General features: G+C 34.0%; 3 protein-coding genes across 5 annotated transcripts; 1 reads left to right on the forward strand and 2 right to left on the reverse strand.

The window, feature by feature from the left end:
• Nucleotides 1-6: 6 nt before the first annotated feature.
• Ccs (copper chaperone for superoxide dismutase) lies at nt 7-6,347 on the reverse strand. The gene is made up of 7 exons (XM_011502960.1): nt 6,077-6,347; nt 5,795-5,993; nt 5,062-5,254; nt 4,928-4,994; nt 4,665-4,846; nt 203-353; nt 7-39 (listed from the first exon to the last, which is right to left on the reverse strand). The coding sequence occupies exons 1-7, from the start codon at nt 6,098-6,100 to the stop codon at nt 37-39; spliced, it is 819 nt and encodes a 272-aa protein (XP_011501262.1). The 5' UTR covers nt 6,101-6,347; the 3' UTR covers nt 7-36.
• Nucleotides 3,768-16,464, forward strand: LOC105364923 (putative uncharacterized protein DDB_G0282133). 3 transcript variants are annotated; one of them, XM_011502958.1, is made up of 16 exons: nt 3,768-3,787; nt 7,507-7,688; nt 8,227-8,328; nt 8,467-8,591; nt 8,682-8,865; nt 8,946-9,049; nt 9,134-9,250; nt 9,436-9,551; nt 9,630-9,693; nt 9,768-9,956; nt 10,336-10,507; nt 10,927-11,547; nt 12,122-12,291; nt 13,306-13,471; nt 14,747-15,975; nt 16,160-16,464. In XM_011502958.1, the coding sequence occupies exons 2-16, from the start codon at nt 7,536-7,538 to the stop codon at nt 16,233-16,235; spliced, it is 3,588 nt and encodes a 1,195-aa protein (XP_011501260.1). In that variant the 5' UTR covers nt 3,768-3,787; nt 7,507-7,535; the 3' UTR covers nt 16,236-16,464. The 3 variants fall into 3 exon arrangements, with proteins under 3 accessions (XP_011501260.1, XP_011501259.1, XP_011501261.1); XM_011502957.1 differs by lacking the exon at nt 3,768-3,787 and adding an exon at nt 6,816-7,408; XM_011502959.1 differs by lacking the exon at nt 3,768-3,787 and adding an exon at nt 6,816-7,351.
• Nucleotides 16,465-17,398: 934 nt separating this feature from the next.
• On the reverse strand, nt 17,399-19,123 carry LOC105364925 (UPF0547 protein C16orf87). The gene is made up of 4 exons (XM_011502963.1): nt 18,720-19,123; nt 18,337-18,388; nt 17,997-18,185; nt 17,399-17,804 (listed from the first exon to the last, which is right to left on the reverse strand). Exons 2-4 carry the CDS (start codon nt 18,385-18,387, stop codon nt 17,574-17,576), a joined length of 471 nt encoding a protein of 156 aa, XP_011501265.1. The 5' UTR covers nt 18,388; nt 18,720-19,123; the 3' UTR covers nt 17,399-17,573.
• Nucleotides 19,124-19,515: the final 392 nt, after the last annotated feature.

The following is a 19,515-nucleotide window of genomic DNA, read 5'->3' on the forward strand; positions in this document are numbered from 1 at the left end:
TTGCCGCACTGGTTCTTGTGTGAATCAAGCTACAGTTCACTGAAACACAAATAAAAATTGAGAATTATTTTCAATTTTAAAAAATATTTGAAATCATACACAAGTTACAGAGGGCACAAATAAAACACTTATTAATTTTTATAAAAGTACTTATATATCAAATTCATAAACTAAAATAATAAATTTAAATAAATATACATACTACATTATTCATTTTTAAGGCGCTTTTATTTCTCTTTTGTTTGATGACACTTTTATCTCTTTCATCCCACAATGTCAGTCCATCGCAAGCACAGATTCTTTTTGTATTTTGAAAAAGCCCAGAAGATCGTGCTATAATGCCACAGGCCAATCTATTGATAATAAATTTAATAACATGTAAGTTGGCGAGTTTTTAAATAATCTTAAAAAATTTGTATACTTTCAAGCATTTTACTATATTCAGATATTTTTTATAAAACTTATAGAATGATTGTCAATAAATGTATGCCGTTGTAACTGATACGATTATACATAATTGATCTCTTTGTTATTAAAAAATAACTTATACTTTAAAGTAATAGTTGGAAAATGCAATAATATTAAAACAATTATTAATTTTGCCGCGATTTCATTAAGTACTTTCAAAATTTTAATATATATATATACAATATATTAGAAAATTTTTTAAATGCCATTGTACCATTGTCTTTTAACATACTAATAATCAATTAATATATTGATACAAACGTTTTTTAGAATAAAATTATTATTTATGTTGAAGCTATTCTTCATAGAATTAAATATCAATGTATCGTTATTATCATAGATTTAATAATATTAGCATTGATATAAATATTTTTTGAAAAGCAAATATTTATCAATGTAATAAGATTTTTTTAATTCATTACCATCTTGTGGCGATAAAAAATGAAATAAGTAAAATTTACGTTTAAATTTTTCGAATAGTTTGCTAATTAAAATTGCCTTTCACAAACATTACGCAAATAAATCAAATTCATTAATTATTTGAAATATTTTGATATTTATTGTAAATAACATTCTTAAATTATATAATGAGAGTCGAATTTTTATTTCAAAGCTAATTTTGCTATTCATATTGAGAAATATTTATTATTTTTCTATCGAGTAATTGCGAGCGTAGCGTTTTCTCTAACAAAATGTATTATCATCGATATTTTATTCATTAAGTTTATATTTCAAGTTGATTATGTCTTTAGCCGAATTGTAATCGAGCTTTTATTAACTTTAACATCGATACTTAAGTTTTAGCCTTTTGGAAACACTTTCACAATTTCAGACTAAAGCGTGTGACATTTCTTTGAAAACCTTTATGAGTGAATCGATGAATATAGTTGCGATAAATCGAAATACATTCTACACATTTATTTTTATCTAATAAATTTAAAAAACGTTACTAGGCGTTATAAAATCTTAACGCTAAAATCATTTTCAACATTCTATCTTTTAAACTTTTGATAAGCCTGAATAATTTAACAATTTGTAAAATCTCTCTTTGGAAGTTATTTATTACATATCTATATTAACAATAAATTCATTAATTTTTATTTATAACTTTTTCCTATCTAATGTTAATATTCAGGGCTCGTACCATCCATTCTGATTAATTGAATTAGATTGAGATCATCTATAAATTATAGGAGCGACTTATTAAATAAGGAATAAAAAAGGAAAATAGCAAAAACAACGCGAATACTCGGAATGTTTTTTCGGTAAACGTACAAATCAATATAATATTAGATAATATTACATAATATTATAAATAATATAATATCAATTGAAATAGTTTCCAAGTCCAATAGTTGTCCCTTCGTAACGTACATCGTGTCAATTATTATACCTGGATTTTAACACACACACACACACACACACACACACACACACACACAGAGAGAGAGAGAGAGAGAGAGAGAGAGAGAGAGAGGTAATTGTTTCCTGCTCTTGGGCAAAATAATCTAAATAATAAGCAGCTTTCACTATAACAAACATTTGATTGAAATTTGTAGTCGCAGCCACATCATTAAGGTATTCGATATTATAACAGTGCTTGCACTAACTTTCGGAATTTTTAAAAAAATTGCACTGAAAAATTCGACGTTTTTTTCTTCGTCTTTTTCTTGTTCTTTTTACATCCATCCATCCATCCATCTATCCGGACTTCAACAATAAGGGGGATCAAACAAGAACTGTGCTGAAAAGATATTAAGCAGTTTTTCCTTCTGTTCTTTAGAAAAGATAATACAAAAAAAAAAACACCAAGTCGGTCGGTTTTTATAAATACGTTACTACAAGTTAATATCTGCACGCCACACTATCGTGCAATTTTGAACTTCAAAAAGTTTCGAAACGAATGGAATAGTGAAATTTCAATTTATTCCTTCTCACACATCTGTCGAGTACACATTTAAGTAAATGTCCCATTTTTAATCCAGTTTTTCTATTACAAATACCAACGCTGCGACATACAACGTATCCCGTGATTCACAGGCTCTCCTCTTCTTTTAAAATTTATTAATCTAACGAACAATATCCACGCTCGAGTGGAGGTAACTATAACAGAATAATTATAATCAAATAAATATTTTGATCGAACTTTTGCACTGAAAATACTTATGGGAGCCTTGATACGCACACACCGAGGTTTGCGTGTTTTTTTTTTTTTTTTTTTTTTTTTTTTTTTTTTTTGAACGTTCGATTGAATTTTGAACGAATCGACCGTTATTGATTATATTATTGCATTGGGTTGCACACGATGCATTGCTGCCCGCATTTAACGTAAATTGCCAATCGCCAACGCCAATGTAAAATATAACAACCGTTAAGATGGGTGCGGGTGCGCTTAGGGGACGACTTGAAATTATTACACCGAGTTGCTTGGCTATTTAACGAGCCCTCGAGAACGTAATGGAGGGAGCAAAATTAATGTCTATCGTTACGTTCGCCGTTCAATGTCCCGTCAGAGCGAGTCGAACGACTTTTTTTTTTTTTTTTTTATTAATCGCCGACGTAAAAGGCCTTGTCGTCGCGCTCCATTCACTCCGACGACAAAACATGCCAAGGACAAGCTGGACAAAGTAGTACGGCGACAACTCGGCCCAACAGCAATAACGACGAGCCCACGATCTTCGCTCCGCTAAGACTCGGATCCACGCCGTCGCCGCCGCCACTGTCTGGCTCCTAAACAATAAGCAACAGGCGCGCTCCGGCTCTAGTGTGAGGCGGGGACGCATGTCGGACGGGAATCGGAGGCTTTTCGCAAGTACGGGCCAAACTCGCCCAGGACTGTCGACGCTCGAGTGGAGCGAAGCGGTCACCTGGTTCGCCTCTTATTTTTGGTGTCGCAGGCGCCGTACCCGGAGGTATCGTAGGCCGATGCCAGCGGCGGTGCCCGCGTATCTTCAGTCACGGCCGCAGTGCCACGACGTCGAGCGCGCGAACGCGGAGGTGAAACTCCCGGTGCGCCATGAGTATTGCTCGAATCCCTTCAGGATACCTCGGCATCGCGTATCGAGCAGTCTCCGGAACGTGTCCCGGCTGATTCGCGAGCGGCTCGCACACGTGAGCCTCGACCGGAAGATATGCGACGGCTGCCGTCAGCGTGTTTACACGATGCTCAAGGAGCGCAAGCAGCTCAAGCCCTCGGCACGTCTTCTGGAGGAACGCCGTCGAGCCGAGCTCCAGATTAACGGGCAGAGGAGGCCCAACGTAGAGGCTGTCGGACGGCTGGCCTTCGCCCCGACCAAAAGATCCATCCCTAACCTGACGCGTACGTATGGCAGACCGGCATACGCCGAACTCCAATTTTACCCGCGCTTTTTCTATTTTATCTGGGTAAACGACAGCAGCGTCGGTCGCTCGTGACCAATCCACGTTCGTTCGATGCAGCTGTTGTCCCTAGGTTGTCACGACGAGCGCCCCAACCCACATTCCTTTCCGTCTTACGACCTTTCGTCCTCCTCCTCCTCCCACCCCTATCCCCCGCCCCTCACCCTTCATCCCGCGCCGATTTCCCTTTTTTTACAAACACAGATTTCATATGATTCGTGGTTAGGTTTTTAAACCGAGCTCGAGCTCTTATACCGCCGCCTCTAGCCCCCACCCCTACATACACACGCACACACGCACAAAAACTAACTAACTAACAAAGCGAGCCACGTCAGTGCTAACGTTACCGTCACTATCGCTACCACTGCCACTACCATCACCATCCCACCACAACACATTTGTCCGTCTCTCAACTACCGCCACAATGTTTTTGTCAACGTAATGTGGAACTAGAAACCAGTCTCTCGCGTCGTTGTTATTCCTTTTAAACAATGTTCTGGCAAATTTGTGCTCTTATTTGAAATTGGGGCCACTCGTTTTTATAATTAACGCAAATTCATTCTTGTATATCCTCGCTTTCATTTTAGCTAGGACTCGCTCGATTTATCGATCGGCTTGTATGTTCCATGTTATGGGGACGAACAATCGTGTCCCTTCTATATTGTCGGAGGTTATTATTTTAGTATTACGCTCGTTAAGCGCGACATTCTTTCTACGAGTTAAGTTCTAACAGTTAATCTCGATATTCGCATTGACTTTTCATTCCGACGACGTGCATTTCACTCCTCTAACGTGCAATTAACCGTGGTGTAACGTACCTTTTCCCGCTATTCCCATCTATTTTGGATGCAGGATCGTCACCTTTACCAAGATCATCCATCTTCGATGTGACCACTAGAGATCTGCCAAAAATACTGCTGACATCGACGAGATCGTTGATCATTCTGAATGTAACTCTTCCGTTATTGTCTGCCATTATATTTCCCAGGTCACCGACGTGCTAATCAAACATAGCGACTATAATATTAATGCGCCTAAGCATTACCTAGCATCGGCGATAGAAATGAGACGCGGAGTGTACCCTTTTAGATGGTGGATCGTCCGGCCCTCCGTGTGGTGTATGGTATGGATTATAGTGTTCGCCTACGCTGTTGGTGTGAGAAATTAATTAGACAGTCTTGAGCATTGGACAAATTAATATTAAGGATAAATTACCTCTCGCAGCCATTTGAAATATCACCGCATTCGTGAATGTGTAGTCCGTGATAACCTGTTGTTAATCCATCGATCGTACCGTCTATTATGCAGCCTTTTTCAATTTGAACAAACCGAACCACTCCTCTTATAACATCACCGAAACTATAACCAGAATTTCCCCCCAACATTGAAACTGCGCTGTAATTATCCTCTAAAATTTAAGTTTGTACTTTAAAACGAATTACATTTTACTGTACATTTTAGCATTGTGAATTCATCGAAAATCAAGGAAGCTCTTTAACGAGTAAAGTTACGGTTTCAGCGCACGTTCGTTAAATATTTTCTAAATTGGCAAGCAATTGTTTTCTCTCGCAATGAGCTTATATTTCATTGGGACAAAAAAATTATCAACGATTGAAAGTTACAATTGAAATTAGTACGAATTCTATACGTGAATGTAAGAGTAAAATAGCTGAAAGCGCAAAGTACTAATCTACATTTTCACGCTTTACTGATAATGAGCAACCATTACTTTACTTGATATTAATATTTATGTAGCTTTATACAATAATAATAATAATAATAATAATAATAATAATAATAATAATAATTATTATTATTATTATTATTATTATTACCGTGAAAACAAATTCTTTAAACAAATGTGTATTAAGACCTTTTGAGAACTAATGTTTACAAGAGAATTTTCTTTCGCCGCCCTTGTAATTATGTTAAACTCTCGTAGACCTACCTCCGTAACCCTTAAGCACAGCCTTCTTGCCAGTATTTTCAATTATCTCCTGTATCTTTAAATGCGACAAATTTGTATCAATAATTACTGAATTTTGGTCCAAAGATACCTGAACGTTACGTATTCCCTCCACTTTATGCAGAGCATTTCTTACAGAATCAACACATTTTTGGCATTCCATTTGCACAGCAAATTCAATCTAAAATGAATGAATAGAATATATAAAATAATGAAAAGTCTCTTCGTCGTTTATCGCCATTCATTAATTTATGAATAATGAACCTTTATCGAATTCATGTTTTTCATTGATATTTACGAATTCACGAATGATACAGCAATTTTACATGCTCCACTGGACGTTCAGGTTATCTACGAAGCTTTCGAAAAATAAATGTTTACAAAACACGAGCATCAAAAACTAATTCTTCATTAAAGAGAAATTTTAATTATTAATATTTTCCATGCGATCCTAAAAACAAATCGACTATGTAAATCTCATAAATTTCATTTATATCGCGCCTTATTCATCCTAATCAAACTACTAAACTATATAGTTACATATATATATATATATATATATATATATATATATATATACATCATGCAAAACAAAATACCCTTCAACGTATAAAAACCTGACACTAAATCGTTAACAGTAACTGGTATTCTTGATAATAGCCGTTGAAGGACGGAACATAGGTGTTACACAATCGATTTCTCGAATCCAGTGTTGCCATGTGCCACGTGCTTCCGTAATGTCTCAATAATAATAATAAGATTGGCCCCACTGGGGCTAATTAATTCATTGTTTATTTATTAAATGTCAGGCGCTGCATTTAACTCGACTGCGAAGCCCTTACACCCGCAGCATTATTATCTATGTTAAGCCTCGTGTATTTAGCCATCGAGCTTTAAAGGCTATTTATTGTTGTCTACTTTGGCCAATGTTTACAATAACAATGTCGCATCGTAAAACGCACGCTGATAAGAAATTGTAATCTTGCCCGTGAAAATTCGCACGAGCCCTCACCACTTAACAGTCCACTTGATATCGCAATAATTTTCAATTTCCCGCCAACTGAGAAGCAAGCGAGACTCACGAGTTAGTTGGTACATCGCTGGCTCTCGGCAACGCTGCCGCTTGACATCGTCGGCGCATCCTCACCAAGTCACAATCGTAATTTGCAATTCGCACGTCGATCGGTCGATCCGCGCCGTATTCCGCATTCGCGTCGTCCATTGCACACTCGATAATCAAAGACGAAGCTTTCGGCGATCTTCATTTTGTTCTTGTACAATGTGAAATTTAACGTTAACTAGTTGAAATACGCTGTAGCCGTCTCGATCATCACGATGGGAATTTTCAAGTGATTGTGCTTGTTGATAAATTTGGTGCCGGTCAATGTCGTCTGAAATAATAGGAGAATACGTCGTTCAGTGTGTTCGAATAAGATGTCGTTCTGCAAGCTGCTTGTGCCAACGTCGATATTTTTCCGAAATAACGATTCCACTCGAAGCAACATCGCCGCAATATGTTAATTCGCAGCCTCTCGTTGTGTACGTTGGGAAAGTCGCTTAAAAATGACTTGTTTATCTTGAAATACGATCAATTCGGTACGCACGACACTTATGATTTACATAAACACTGCTTATTCACTGATTTTCTCAATGCTTTTGTCATTGAATGAACTTGTTGATTTTTCTTATTACAGAAAACTCAAGTACATTGGCGAAGTCTGCAATGTCGAGGCGTAACAAACCTCAGACGCAATTCATCATACACAGGGATCCAACGAAACCGTCTTGCTGCTTTTGTGGCCTTTCGGAGGAGAATGAAGTGGAGTATGGAAAATTTTATCAACACAGCGGCATCATTACTCATTATTATTGTTTGGTAAGTAGAGATCATCGGATTTATTGTTACTTCAGACTGTGACTTTGTCATGCATTATCCTTAGGAGCATCTGCAACACTGTTTAGCGTGCAGATCGATCGTCATACGTAACGTGGCTTTCGATAATAAGTATCGTGTTTTTCTTTTTAATGCATATTTGTTTGGAAAATTTATTTACATAAATATTACAGTATTTTCAAATGCCCCTACTTTATAAATATCGATGGTCCATTGATTGTAAATATTGATGGAATATGCTACATTACCTGTGAATGGATTATCCTGTGACGTTTGCGTCTAGCCAAAAAACAATATTTTGTTATTTTTGAAATATCTGTCAATTTTTTTCATTTTTCTGTCGACAATATTGTTGAATAATACACAGCTTGAAAATTGGTATTTGTGCCATCAATATAGATTTAAATTTTCAATTTGCGAATAGAATTTTTAATAATTCAACGTTATAGAACCATTTTCAGCAAAATAATGTAATTTACACTAAACAAACTCTTTAATAATTTATTTCTATTTTATGTAGCTCTTATCATCGAATATGGAACAGAAAGGAAACGACGATGAGGGCATTTTGGGATTCTTAGCGGATGATATACAAAAAGAAATACGTAGAGGAAAAAGGCTTGTAAGGCATTTTATTATAATTTTAATCAATCTGATGTGTGACGCACAGAAACACATACACGCGTCAAACATACATACATACATACATACATGCATACATATACGCATAAGTATACATAATTGTATTTATATTTTCTAGGTTTGTTCCTATTGTAGAAGAAATGGCGCGACTTTAGGTTGTTGTAATACTAAATGTAAAAAGATTTTTCATTTTCCATGTGGTTTAAAGGCTGGGTCTTTACACCAGTTTTTTGGCGAGTTCAGGTTTGTAGCATTTTTTCATTGAAATTTTTGATGTTCGCTATTATTATTTTGGTTTGATAAATCATTAAGAGAAGGATTATTTTGAAATAGGTCCTATTGCATAAATCATAGACCAAAGCAAAAAATTGATGAAAGAGTGAAAAATGAAATTGAAAATATGTCTAACATATTGTGCTACATTTGTTACGAAGATGTTGAACCACTAGATTGTAATGGAACATTGTGGGCACCCTGTTGTCAAAAAAATGCTTGGTTTCATAGAAAATGTGTTCAAGTCGGTATTATTTTTAATAATAAATATTATCGCATTGTTAAGAATATGTAATTATTGAAGAACTCTTCGTAATTTTACAGCAACTTGCCATGAGTGCTGGATATTTCTTTAAGTGTCCGCTTTGTAATAATAAGCGAGAATTTCAAACTGCCATGTTAGAATATGGAATTTATATTCCAAGACAGTAAGTATTAATGACTCTTAAATTAAATGACACTCGAATCAGCTTGTTGGTTTATTAAATTTGCTTATTTTTGTGCTAACTTAGGGATGCATCTTGGGAGCTTGTGCCAAATGCATTTGAAGAATTGCTATACAGACATAATCGTTGCGATTCTATGGCTTGCCTATGTCCTAAAGGCAGAACATATACAAGTAGTAATGCGTAAGAATAACAAAATGTTTATAATATAAAGAGCATTTTTAATGCCAACTTTTAATTGATATTTATTTAAAATTAATTATGTCTTCATATAATTTATTTAAAATCTGCTCTCTGTGTTCTTTTAACATTTTCTTTCTTTTTTTAAACATTCTGCTAATCCAGTCGTACAAATAATAAATTTGCAGAAAGTGGGAATTAGTATTATGTCGGATGTGTGGTTCACAAGGAACTCATTTATTTTGTAGTCGCCTTAAATGGGCAAATCCAGTATGGGAATGCCAAGAATGTATTGCAATTATAAGTAATTTTCTATTTTATTATCTTGAAATGTCTTAATTAGAGATCCTTCGTAATTCATTTACGTATGTGAAATTTTCAGAACCGGGTAAAAGTAGAATAATGACTGATGATTCAACGTCTAATTCAGACGATGCAACTAGACAGTGAGTAATAATTTAGCAGAAAATGAGGAATTAATAAGAGAATGCAATATTTTTCACAATGTCTTGTCCTACAGAAGGAGAAATACTACGCTTAATTTAACAATTAGAGAATACAATGATGATAGCGACTCTGACATTTCGGTTGGTAACGATCGTGAACCAATAGAAAACAATATAGATAACATTCCAATGTTTTTACCTCAATTAAAATTACGACCTGGACCGCGATCATTTAAACTACAGCAAGTTGAAAAATTAAAAATGTAAGTTATCGCTTGTTATTTCGATATAAATTCTATATTCAAGAATACATAACCCATGAAAAACATCTGTATTTCTCTATATTTTAATATTAATAATGTTGTTTGAAAATTTAATTATTTCAAGTATAGATGTGTATAATATTCTCTGAATTTGTTTATTTCGCCAATTTCTGCTCAAGTGGCTAAGCCGTTTGTAACAAACAAAAAAAAACTTTACATTTGATGCAATGCAAATTAATAGCATTACATATATGCACGAACTTGTAAAGTATTCCTTTAATTACCATCTTTAATAACATTATTTTTAAATTAAAAATCTTAATGATGTAAATGTTTCGTAAGATAAATGTAGAAACCTTAACTAATATCATTTTTGTAGCTCTGAGGCTACTAAGGAATGTTACAACTCAACCCATAATAGTCCTAGTAATTCTAACATAGCAGTCAATAGTAATATACTCAATAATATTGGAAACACAAGAGTGTCTGCGACATCGACAAATTTATTTGGAGAAGTTATTTGTCTAGATAGTGATGACGAAGCCGTTGAGGTATATATTTACAGACTAGGAAGATTACTTTCCTTCAAAAACAATGGTTTAATAGTCAAATAACAATTGCAACAGCTGAGAGTAAAATTTGGAAAAACGATGTAAATGCATGAAATAAATGTCGAATGTAACATTCGTATGATTTCCAAAGATCTATCGAAATTATTATTATTATTATTATTGTTGTTGTTGTTGTAATCGAATTATATATATATATATATATATGTGTGTGTGTGTGTGCGCGCGTGCGCGCGTGCGCGCGCGCGCGCGCGCGTGTATATATATATGATTCGCGCATATATGTAATGATTCCAAGTTTTCAATGATGTAGCGTTGCATATTGTCAAATTGCCGATTGTAACGAATTACAGCGACTTAGCGATAATTTTAACTAGTTTACTAATCTCGTATTTTTGTAGATTCTTTGTGAAAACGCAATGAAAAGTACAATTAGAAGTAATGGAATATCTCATTTTAATAAGATGAACAAAGCAGGCAGTAGTGATACGTCGAATATACTAAAGTCGCATTTAGAAAGCGGCGTGAGATCGTTGCCGAACAAATCGAATACCGTCTATATAGGAGCAGCAAAAATAAGTGGCGATGTGGCCTCGGCAATAGTGGAGGAGAGTGGCGATTCTTCTTTTAATATCATCATAAGCAACGTAACGTCTGTACCTCCGGAATTCTTTGAGAGTGCCGAGGAGCCATTGGCTGACGACGGCTTAAAATATAAGACAGAGTTAGCCTCGAGTGTATCGCAGTATAATCTTAAGAGAAATCATCCGCTAGACGAGGAAAATGGCCGCCCGCTCGTTATCGAAGCGTCTAAACGGGCGCGACTCGAAGCCGCGCATCAGCAAATAAATTACGTAGAGTCCGCGAACGTTGCCGATATTACCAAAGACAGCATCATGAAGATTGAGAGGATCGAATCGTTAGATGACGTGTTATCCAACGTTAAAAAACAAAGTCACGGTAAAGCTGATATGATGACACCGTTAATAGGATCCAGCAGCGCGACTTCCTCACTCGAAAGTGTAAGCACCACATTTCTTTACTTCTTGAAACAAGACAATTCTGTAATAAGATTCGCATATTGAGATTATCGTTCGCAACGTTGACAAAACAAAAACAAAAACAAAAAAAAAATACAAAATACAAAAAACAAAATCAAAAACCAAAAAAAAAAAAAAAAAACAAAAAACAAAATAACACTATACACTTTTCATCTAATTTATTGATCGCTCCAAAAACCTTTCCTAAGATCTTGCGTGTGATATAACGTGTTTTTTTAATAAGAAATGTTAAGCGCATATTAATCTCGTATATAATACATGTATATACATATGTGCGTGCATATATATATATATATATATATATATATATATATATATATATAAATATAAATATACATATATATACATATACATATATATACATATGTGTGTGTGTGTGCGCGCGTGTAAATGCTCGATGCCGTAAAAAATGGATTTGTGGATTTCTGGACTTTCGCTAAGTTCAATTTACTGGAGTAATGTGCGGGGATTGCATATTCACGTGTATCACCGTCCCCGTACTTTCTCTCTAGTCTTACTCTTGGGGTTCTAACAGTGTCACGGAGATGCAGGCACCAGTCCTGCAATGGTTGACACCAGCCGCTTCTGCGGTCAAGTTAGGACCGCAGTCGACAGAATTCCAGCGACTGCCAATGCGCATCAAAAATCTTGGACAGCCACTCCAGTATCCGTCAATAATGCCGGAAGTAATTCGGAACTCGCCTTGTAAGTAGACCAAAGCTCTGACCAATGGCTTTTCTTTATTATATTATTACAAAATGTGCATAATAAGTAGTCATGGGCAAGAAATAGGGAAGAATCAAAATTTTCGAACGAATCGGAGATAAGCCGCCTAAATTAAGGTCGCCTAAGCTCATTTGTAATACGACTAATTGATTGATTGAATAATTTAGAAAATGAAAATGATAACAAAAACAGCACTGCGAATGTTTGTAGCTTTGCTTATGTTACCACGTAAGGATTGCGTAGCCTAATTGAATTTACAACACTGACAAGATAAGTATTCTTTCCTATTTGTATCTGTCTTTCGTACTACCATCTCACAATTACTTTAAAATACATTAGCGAAGGCTTGACAATATTATTTCTATATTTACGTATTTTGCATTTAATTTTCATATCTCTCTCTCTCTCTCTCTCTCTCTCTCTCTCTCTCTCTCTCTCTCCACACACATTGAAATGGATTATACGTTTTTCTTTCCCCCTAATGCCTAAACAAAATAATTTTCACTACAATTTCGTATTAATAAAGTTAATAATGAGTACGGTAGAACATTTATATATTTGATTGTAAGTAATGTTTGCGAATTTCTTGCCAAAACAAATTACTTTGTATGAATTTTTTTTTTTTTTTTTTTTTTCATAACTCCAGTTAACTTCAGTGTTATATTTTGTTTCCGTAAGGATAACAATGATTTCTAATGCGATTCCTTAACACCTTGAAATCGGCTTGAACGTTTGCATAATAAATAAAGTGCAAATCAGGTAGAAACAGCGTGATTAATGTATCTTAGCAAAAAAAAAAATTTCTTAATGAATGGCTTTTACGATTTTAATTTCTTCATTTATTTTATCCCTCTGTTGCACCTTTTCAACTCCTCCCCGTTACAAATCATTTGGTTTTTATGATTTTTTTTTTTTTAAACTGTGAGTATTGTGGGCTTGTAGAAGTTTATTTCGACTACAAGCGGAACTATAAAAATTTCTTGAAATTTTCAGTCGTACCGTTTTCGAAAATGGTTCAAGTTCCCATTGCAGCAACGACGGCAGTGGCAATAGCGGCAATTCAAAGTCAAAAAATTCCACTTTTAATCGATCTGGATTGATTCCAGATTGTATATATCTTGATGAAATTAATTTCAAAACTTATGGAGACAATGTGGACGTAAGTAATTTACTTCTATAAGCCAATATGAATATTATTACAAATTTTTCAAAATGTTCACTCCGATAGACATTTTTAAGATTACGTGATTGTAGTAACTACATCCACATCATATACAAATATCAATTTTTTTTTTTTTTTTTTTTTTTGACATTTTAATACTTTACATTATATTAACTAGTATGTGTGGTGCGTGCGTGTATGTAATTAATTATATCGGGATTCTATTGTTAGACATTTTTATATCTTTTATGCCTTTTTTTTTTTTTTTTTTCGTAAAGCTACTAATGCCTCGAAGTCCAAAAAAAAATTATTTAACGCATCTTTTTAGAGTCTTAACATTTTGAAAATCTATATATAGCTCAATGAGAACCAACCTAGTTCTTAGGGAAAAAAAGAGAAGCTTTATATTATGAATAAACATAATGATCACTGTTTATAATTACTTAAAAAAAAAAAGTATAGCTAAAATGATCTTAATTTGTTTATGTAAATATTATTTTGACAATTACAGCAAGCATTTTAAAAAGTTCAAAACGAGTGTTTTAATTGTTGGAGGCTTACGATTGAATTAGAGTAAAATTTTCACCTAATTATTCGTCGTTAAATTTACTAACCGATGTAATAATTTCATGATAACAAATTCTTAAAGTTTTTATTATAAAATACAACGTTGTTTAATTTAACTATAATTATAATATAATTATATTCGTATAACTGCAAACACAGTAAGTTCATAATATTTATAATTTTAAAGAGGTTTTCATTTAGAAAAGTAATATTTTGCCAAAAGAAAATGTTGAAGACGAATTGGTATATATTTATTATTTTTTAATTAATTCAATTATGTGATATGAAAAATACTTCATTACCAAGGCAAAGCAAAAGAATAATAAAATGTATAATATTACTTTCAATCGACACATTCAATGTTTATAATTATTCATACGTAAACAATATCATCCTCGCGATTATTCTTTCTTTCATTAATTCGTTTATTTATTTATTTATTTATTTATTCATTCATTCATTTTTAAGTGTGCTATTTCGAATGCTTGGGAAAAATTAGAAGGATCGAGCATGCAAAAATATGTATTCTTGGTCCAATTCCAAAGGAATATCAAACAATCCTAGATTTCCTTCATCAAAAATATGATAATTAATACCGTAATAAATTGGCGTCAATGATAATGTGTCACCGTTATCATCTCATATAAATTATAAAAGTTTGAAAAGCCCTCGCTCGATACACTAATGAATATTTATAATTTACAGATAATATATGGCACGCATACGATCCGGCTGAAAATGAATGGCCTAAGGAACATGAATTTGTCAAATGTTGCGGGTAATGTTGTGTCAACCTCAGCGTCCCCGTTCGCAGGATCGAATTTTCTTTTATCAAGTGAAAAAAGTAGTAAATCCTTTCAGTTACGCTCTGACGACTCGGATGAATTTGATAATAATTCAAAATCATTGAATAACGAAGGCCGAAGGAGTTTTGTTTACGAGGACGATAACACATTGTTAGAATATCCAACTTCTGCAAGTGTTTCGCATAATAATGTTAAAATTTTGAAGAAAATGTCATTAACGCACGATAAAACTGTTTCGAGATTCGCCAAAAACGATTTAAAAGAGAACTGGGATCCAGAAATATCGAGTTCGAGCAACAACACTTTTGATAGTTCAAACAACAATAATAATCAAATTAATTATTCCGATCTAAAGGAGAACAATACTAATTCTTATGAAAAGTCAAATAAGAATGATGATGATAATATTTTTTCACAAACGCAACGAGATGATTTATGTGCCAATCAGCGATTTTCCCGAAGAAGTAATAGATTTATTCGACATTTCCGATCTGTTCGACAGTCGAATGTTATGAAGAATGGTCGCGTTAATGGGGACTCGACAGACCTTAATTTGAGCACATCGTCGTCATTATCTTCTTCATCTGGAAAATCAAATAAAATAGGGGAGATCGATCAGTCTATTAGATCCAAATCACTGAATGTTATCAATAGTTCAGACATTGTGTTTCATGATAAACATTTTGAAAATGTTGGTGTTAATGATTTAAGATTAACGATTACGGACAAAGTGAACGATAATACACACGATAATAGTGAAATTGTTGCGGATGTGGATTTCAAAGTCAGTATAGATTTACAAAAAATAAGTAATCTTATCAACGCCAAACCAGATTTATTTTTTAAAACTAAAAATGATGGCGTCAATAGCCCGCGCGCTTACAGAGTGAATGAGAAGTTAAAGATCGAGTTTGAATTAGGAGAGACAAAATTTATTACAAAATCTCAAAGCTTCGATTGCCTTCTGGATTATACAAATGATAATTTATTCTTCAACAGAAGCAAAAGCTTAGAGGACTTATCATTTATTGATAGTAACGACTTCATGATAGCGACTGATAAAAAAGACTGCATAAAAAGAAATCAGCGTCGAAAAACAAGACAATTTGAGAAACACGAGTGTTTTAGGTAATCTCGGTTTCCTCAGTAATGCTATATTATTCTCTCTCTCTCTCTTTTTTTTTTTTTTTTTTTTTTTTTTTTTTTTAATTTTCTTATTTTATTTATTTATTATTATTATTATTATTATCAATATAAATATTATTATTTTATTTTATTTTTTGTTTTTTGTTTTTTTTTTTTTTTAAATAAGTTACTGGTATTCAGAAACAATGCATCGAAGTTTTGAGTTTCCAAATTTATTTTCAGTGCAATTTTCATTAACTTAATAATCGGTTAACCAATGACTCATGAATTTATTTTCACATGCTCTAAAATAAACAATATACGCACCATAAAGTGTAACTTAGTTTAAAACTGAATAGTCTAATATGTTCAGTTTTTGTGATAAAACGTCAAAAATGTTTTCTTTTACAAATGGACATTACGAATATTATGTAGATAGCGTATAAATAAACAGTACGTTTAAATTTTAATATGTATTGTAAGCGATAATAATAAATTATATCTATTATTAATAATTATATTTACTTTCTTAAGTTACAATTGCAATCTCTTTTATTTACAATTTGGCTCCAAAGAAAATGAATAGGCATATAAATTATTCAAAATGTTAACATTTATTTTCACCTTCTTTTCTTTCTTTCTCTCTGTCTTTCTTTCTGTTTTTCTTGATATTTTTTTTGTTTGTTTTTTTGTTTTGTTTTTTTTTTTTTCATGTTGAAATGCTTCATTATAGAGCTTTGGTGTAATTGCTTTAAAAATTTATATTGTAAATACACATTGTTTTTAAATTAATGTACTATACAAGAATTATAGTAAGAAAGCAGAATTTAAATTAAATTAACATCCTTATTATAATAGCAATATACAAAAGCAGTGTACATACATATTGAATTTACATTTTTTTTTTTTGTTTTTTCAAAAAAGAAAAAAATATATACAATGATTCACTGCAGTATTGTATCTACGTTAAACGCTAATCACAATTAACTTAAGCCTAGGAAAATAATATCAATTATTAGAAAATTTTCAATATTTTGCAATACTTGGTCGTGTAGAGAGAAAAAAAATGAATGGCACATTTGATTTCTCTATTACACTGGATATAATTAAAACTGCTGTATTTAAAAAAAAAAAAAGTAATGTAACAAAGGCCACAATAATATTATTAAAGAGGATAGTCACGATGTAATCTAATATTTAGATAATTCATTGAAAATGATTGAAGTTTTATTAATTTTGAAATACTGTTTTGTGTCCTTATTAAGAATAATCAGTACTTAATAATTCCTTATGTTACACAAAACATATATTTATTATAAATAAAAAAATTATTAGAAATAATATCTTTACATATTATTTAAAAAATTTACTATCTAATTATATTACGATTAAATTTTTTTTCTCTTTAAAATATGTACAAGCTTGAACGTCCATTCTTGTAAATAAATCTATGTATACAAATTATACATATAAGCTTAGAAATAAAGAGTCTTTCATCAAAATCGAGGTAGTTACATATACCAATGTCATTGGCAAATTCGTTCAAATGGAAATCAACACCTCATAATCGCTTAATAAAACCTGTACATTATTGCGTGTTTTCACATAGGCTTCCAGGCAACCGTGCCCATCTTATTATTGAGTTCTTGTAAAATAAGCGAGCACGTGAGTTGCTTCTCCGGCGATAAACTACTGACACCCTCCATCTCATCGTCGTCGTCGCCTGCTCCGCTACTGCTTCCTCCTTTCCCCTTGCCCTTTGCTTTTCTCTTCTTCTTTTTATTCAATTGTCGACAATCGTTGTCCGATCCTGTTTCAGCCGCTCTCCTCAGCTGCAAATACAATAAAATAAACAGAATTAGCCATTATCGACAGAGCGTTGGATAGTTGTTGGATGGGTGTCGTTTAGGTTCAATCGTCGTGTGCGAGAGATATACGTTTAAATAAACTTGTGCCTTACACTCTACCAACGTCGGATCCCATCGACGCGCTAATAAAAATTACACGCTACGGCGTAATATTACCTTGGCGCTCTTCCTCGTCTGTTTGTCGTACTCCAAGGAGTCGTAGTAGTTTGGCTTCTCTCTCTTGATTCGGTTCGTTCTTCTTGTCTTCATCGCACCACCTTCGGGACTGGGAGGACTTTTGATGGAGTTGCGACGTGCATTAAAGAAGGAGTGACCACAGGGACAAGCTTTGCACGCAACGGGCACCTAAGCATTCGACAATCGTCATTGGCAAAAGTAAAAAGAAAAAAAAATCCCATTCCAAGGATGGATTGGGACGGTGATTGATTTGAGGTTAACAAGACTCCTCCAACAGCCAATGGTCTCATTTAAAAGAACGATTAAACATTATCCTTACCTGCTGCTCGCACTTTGGACATCCTTTACTAATTGTTTTCGTCTTGGCCATTCTAAAACAATAAAAGACAAATCTATTTATCGAGCTTTAACAACAGTCGAACGCGCAGCCAAAGCATGCAGCGACACACGCAGACGCAAGTAAACTTTGATCTTAACAAAATCCGGCTCCTTGGTCGGTTAAATTATTTACGGGCTCGATTGGGCGAAGCGAGACCCCGCGCGCGTGCTGCATTACATTAGCAAAAACAATGTAGTTGGCTGGGCGAAAAAGGCCGTAGGGAGAAGAAGGAGGGACACGATAGAGCGGGTGGGTACTTCGACTGGTAAGAAGAAGAATAAGAAGCTCGCGATAAGTGCGGGGAGAAAATTTTTTAAGCTTGCCTCGGACAAAGAAGAAGAAGAAGAAGAAGAAGTCGTTGGTTATTGGGAAGCTAGAATCGAAATTCTAGGGCTTTGAATCGGCATCGGGAGAAGAACTTTCTAAGATGTTCGCAGTCCCGTCTGCGTTCGACTGCCGCTGTGCATCTGTGCATCGGCGTGAAGCAGATAAAGTCTGCAAGGATCGTAGCAGCGATGATTTTTCTCGCACTCCCTGGCACAATGGCGTAGCTTTCGTTGACTCGTAGATTAATAGTATTGTAACAATGCCCATTTGTATTATTTGTATTATTGAATGATATTTTAAGCGACTGCAATGGAGCTCGAACTGTAAGCGCTATCGGGAGGTTTCTTGTTGAAATCCATCTTGATTGTATGCGCGCGCACGCACCCACTCGCTCGCGCCCTCCCCGAGCTTGTAAAAGGCCGCGTATATTACGTGTATATATATATATATATATATATACATATGTATGTATGCATGTGTGAATTGGCGTTTGCGCGCGACACGTGTGCGTATGTATTATATTATACTTTATCCTCGTCGATTATTAAAAGTTAATCGCGGATATTTAAATTTGCGGAATTGGACTGGGAAGCTTTGTCGGCTTGATGCTTATTAGATTCGAGCTGTCGATCGCACGTCACTGCGAATCTTTTTTATAATTTTCGCTGATCCTCCCTCCCTAAAGCATTATTTTATTTAATTTTTAAAAATTTCGACGGCGACGAAGTGTAATTAATAAACAAAGGCAAATGATGAAACCGTACTTTTATCATTTTTACGTAAGCTTGAACG

Source organism: Ceratosolen solmsi, unplaced genomic scaffold, assembly GCF_000503995.2.
Source record: "Ceratosolen solmsi marchali unplaced genomic scaffold, CerSol_1.0 scaffold61, whole genome shotgun sequence".
NCBI classification, from domain to species: Eukaryota; Metazoa; Arthropoda; class Insecta; order Hymenoptera; family Agaonidae; genus Ceratosolen; species Ceratosolen solmsi.

Coding starts and splice junctions, on each gene's coding strand:
- Ccs (XM_011502960.1), bottom strand. CDS start 6,100: ATGAAAAACATGAATTCGATAAAG. Junction 5,994..6,076: donor AAAACATGAATTCGATAAAG/GTTCATTATTCA, acceptor CATTCATTTTAG/ATTGAATTTGCTGTGCAAAT. Junction 4,995..5,061: donor ATTTCAAATGGCTGCGAGAG/GTAATTTATCCT, acceptor TCACACCAACAG/CGTAGGCGAACACTATAATC.
- LOC105364923 (XM_011502957.1), top strand. CDS start 7,327: ATGTTAATTCGCAGCCTCTCGTTGTGTACGTTGGGAAAGTCGCTTAAA. Junction 8,329..8,466: donor TACGTAGAGGAAAAAGGCTT/GTAAGGCATTTT, acceptor TATATTTTCTAG/GTTTGTTCCTATTGTAGAAG. Junction 9,552..9,629: donor AGAATGTATTGCAATTATAA/GTAATTTTCTAT, acceptor TGAAATTTTCAG/AACCGGGTAAAAGTAGAATA.
- LOC105364925 (XM_011502963.1), bottom strand. CDS start 18,387: ATGGCCAAGACGAAAACAATTAGTAAAGGATGTCCAAAGTGCGAGCAG. Junction 18,186..18,336: donor GTCCAAAGTGCGAGCAGCAG/GTAAGGATAATG, acceptor TCGAATGCTTAG/GTGCCCGTTGCGTGCAAAGC. Junction 17,805..17,996: donor AGACGAGGAAGAGCGCCAAG/GTAATATTACGC, acceptor TTGTATTTGCAG/CTGAGGAGAGCGGCTGAAAC.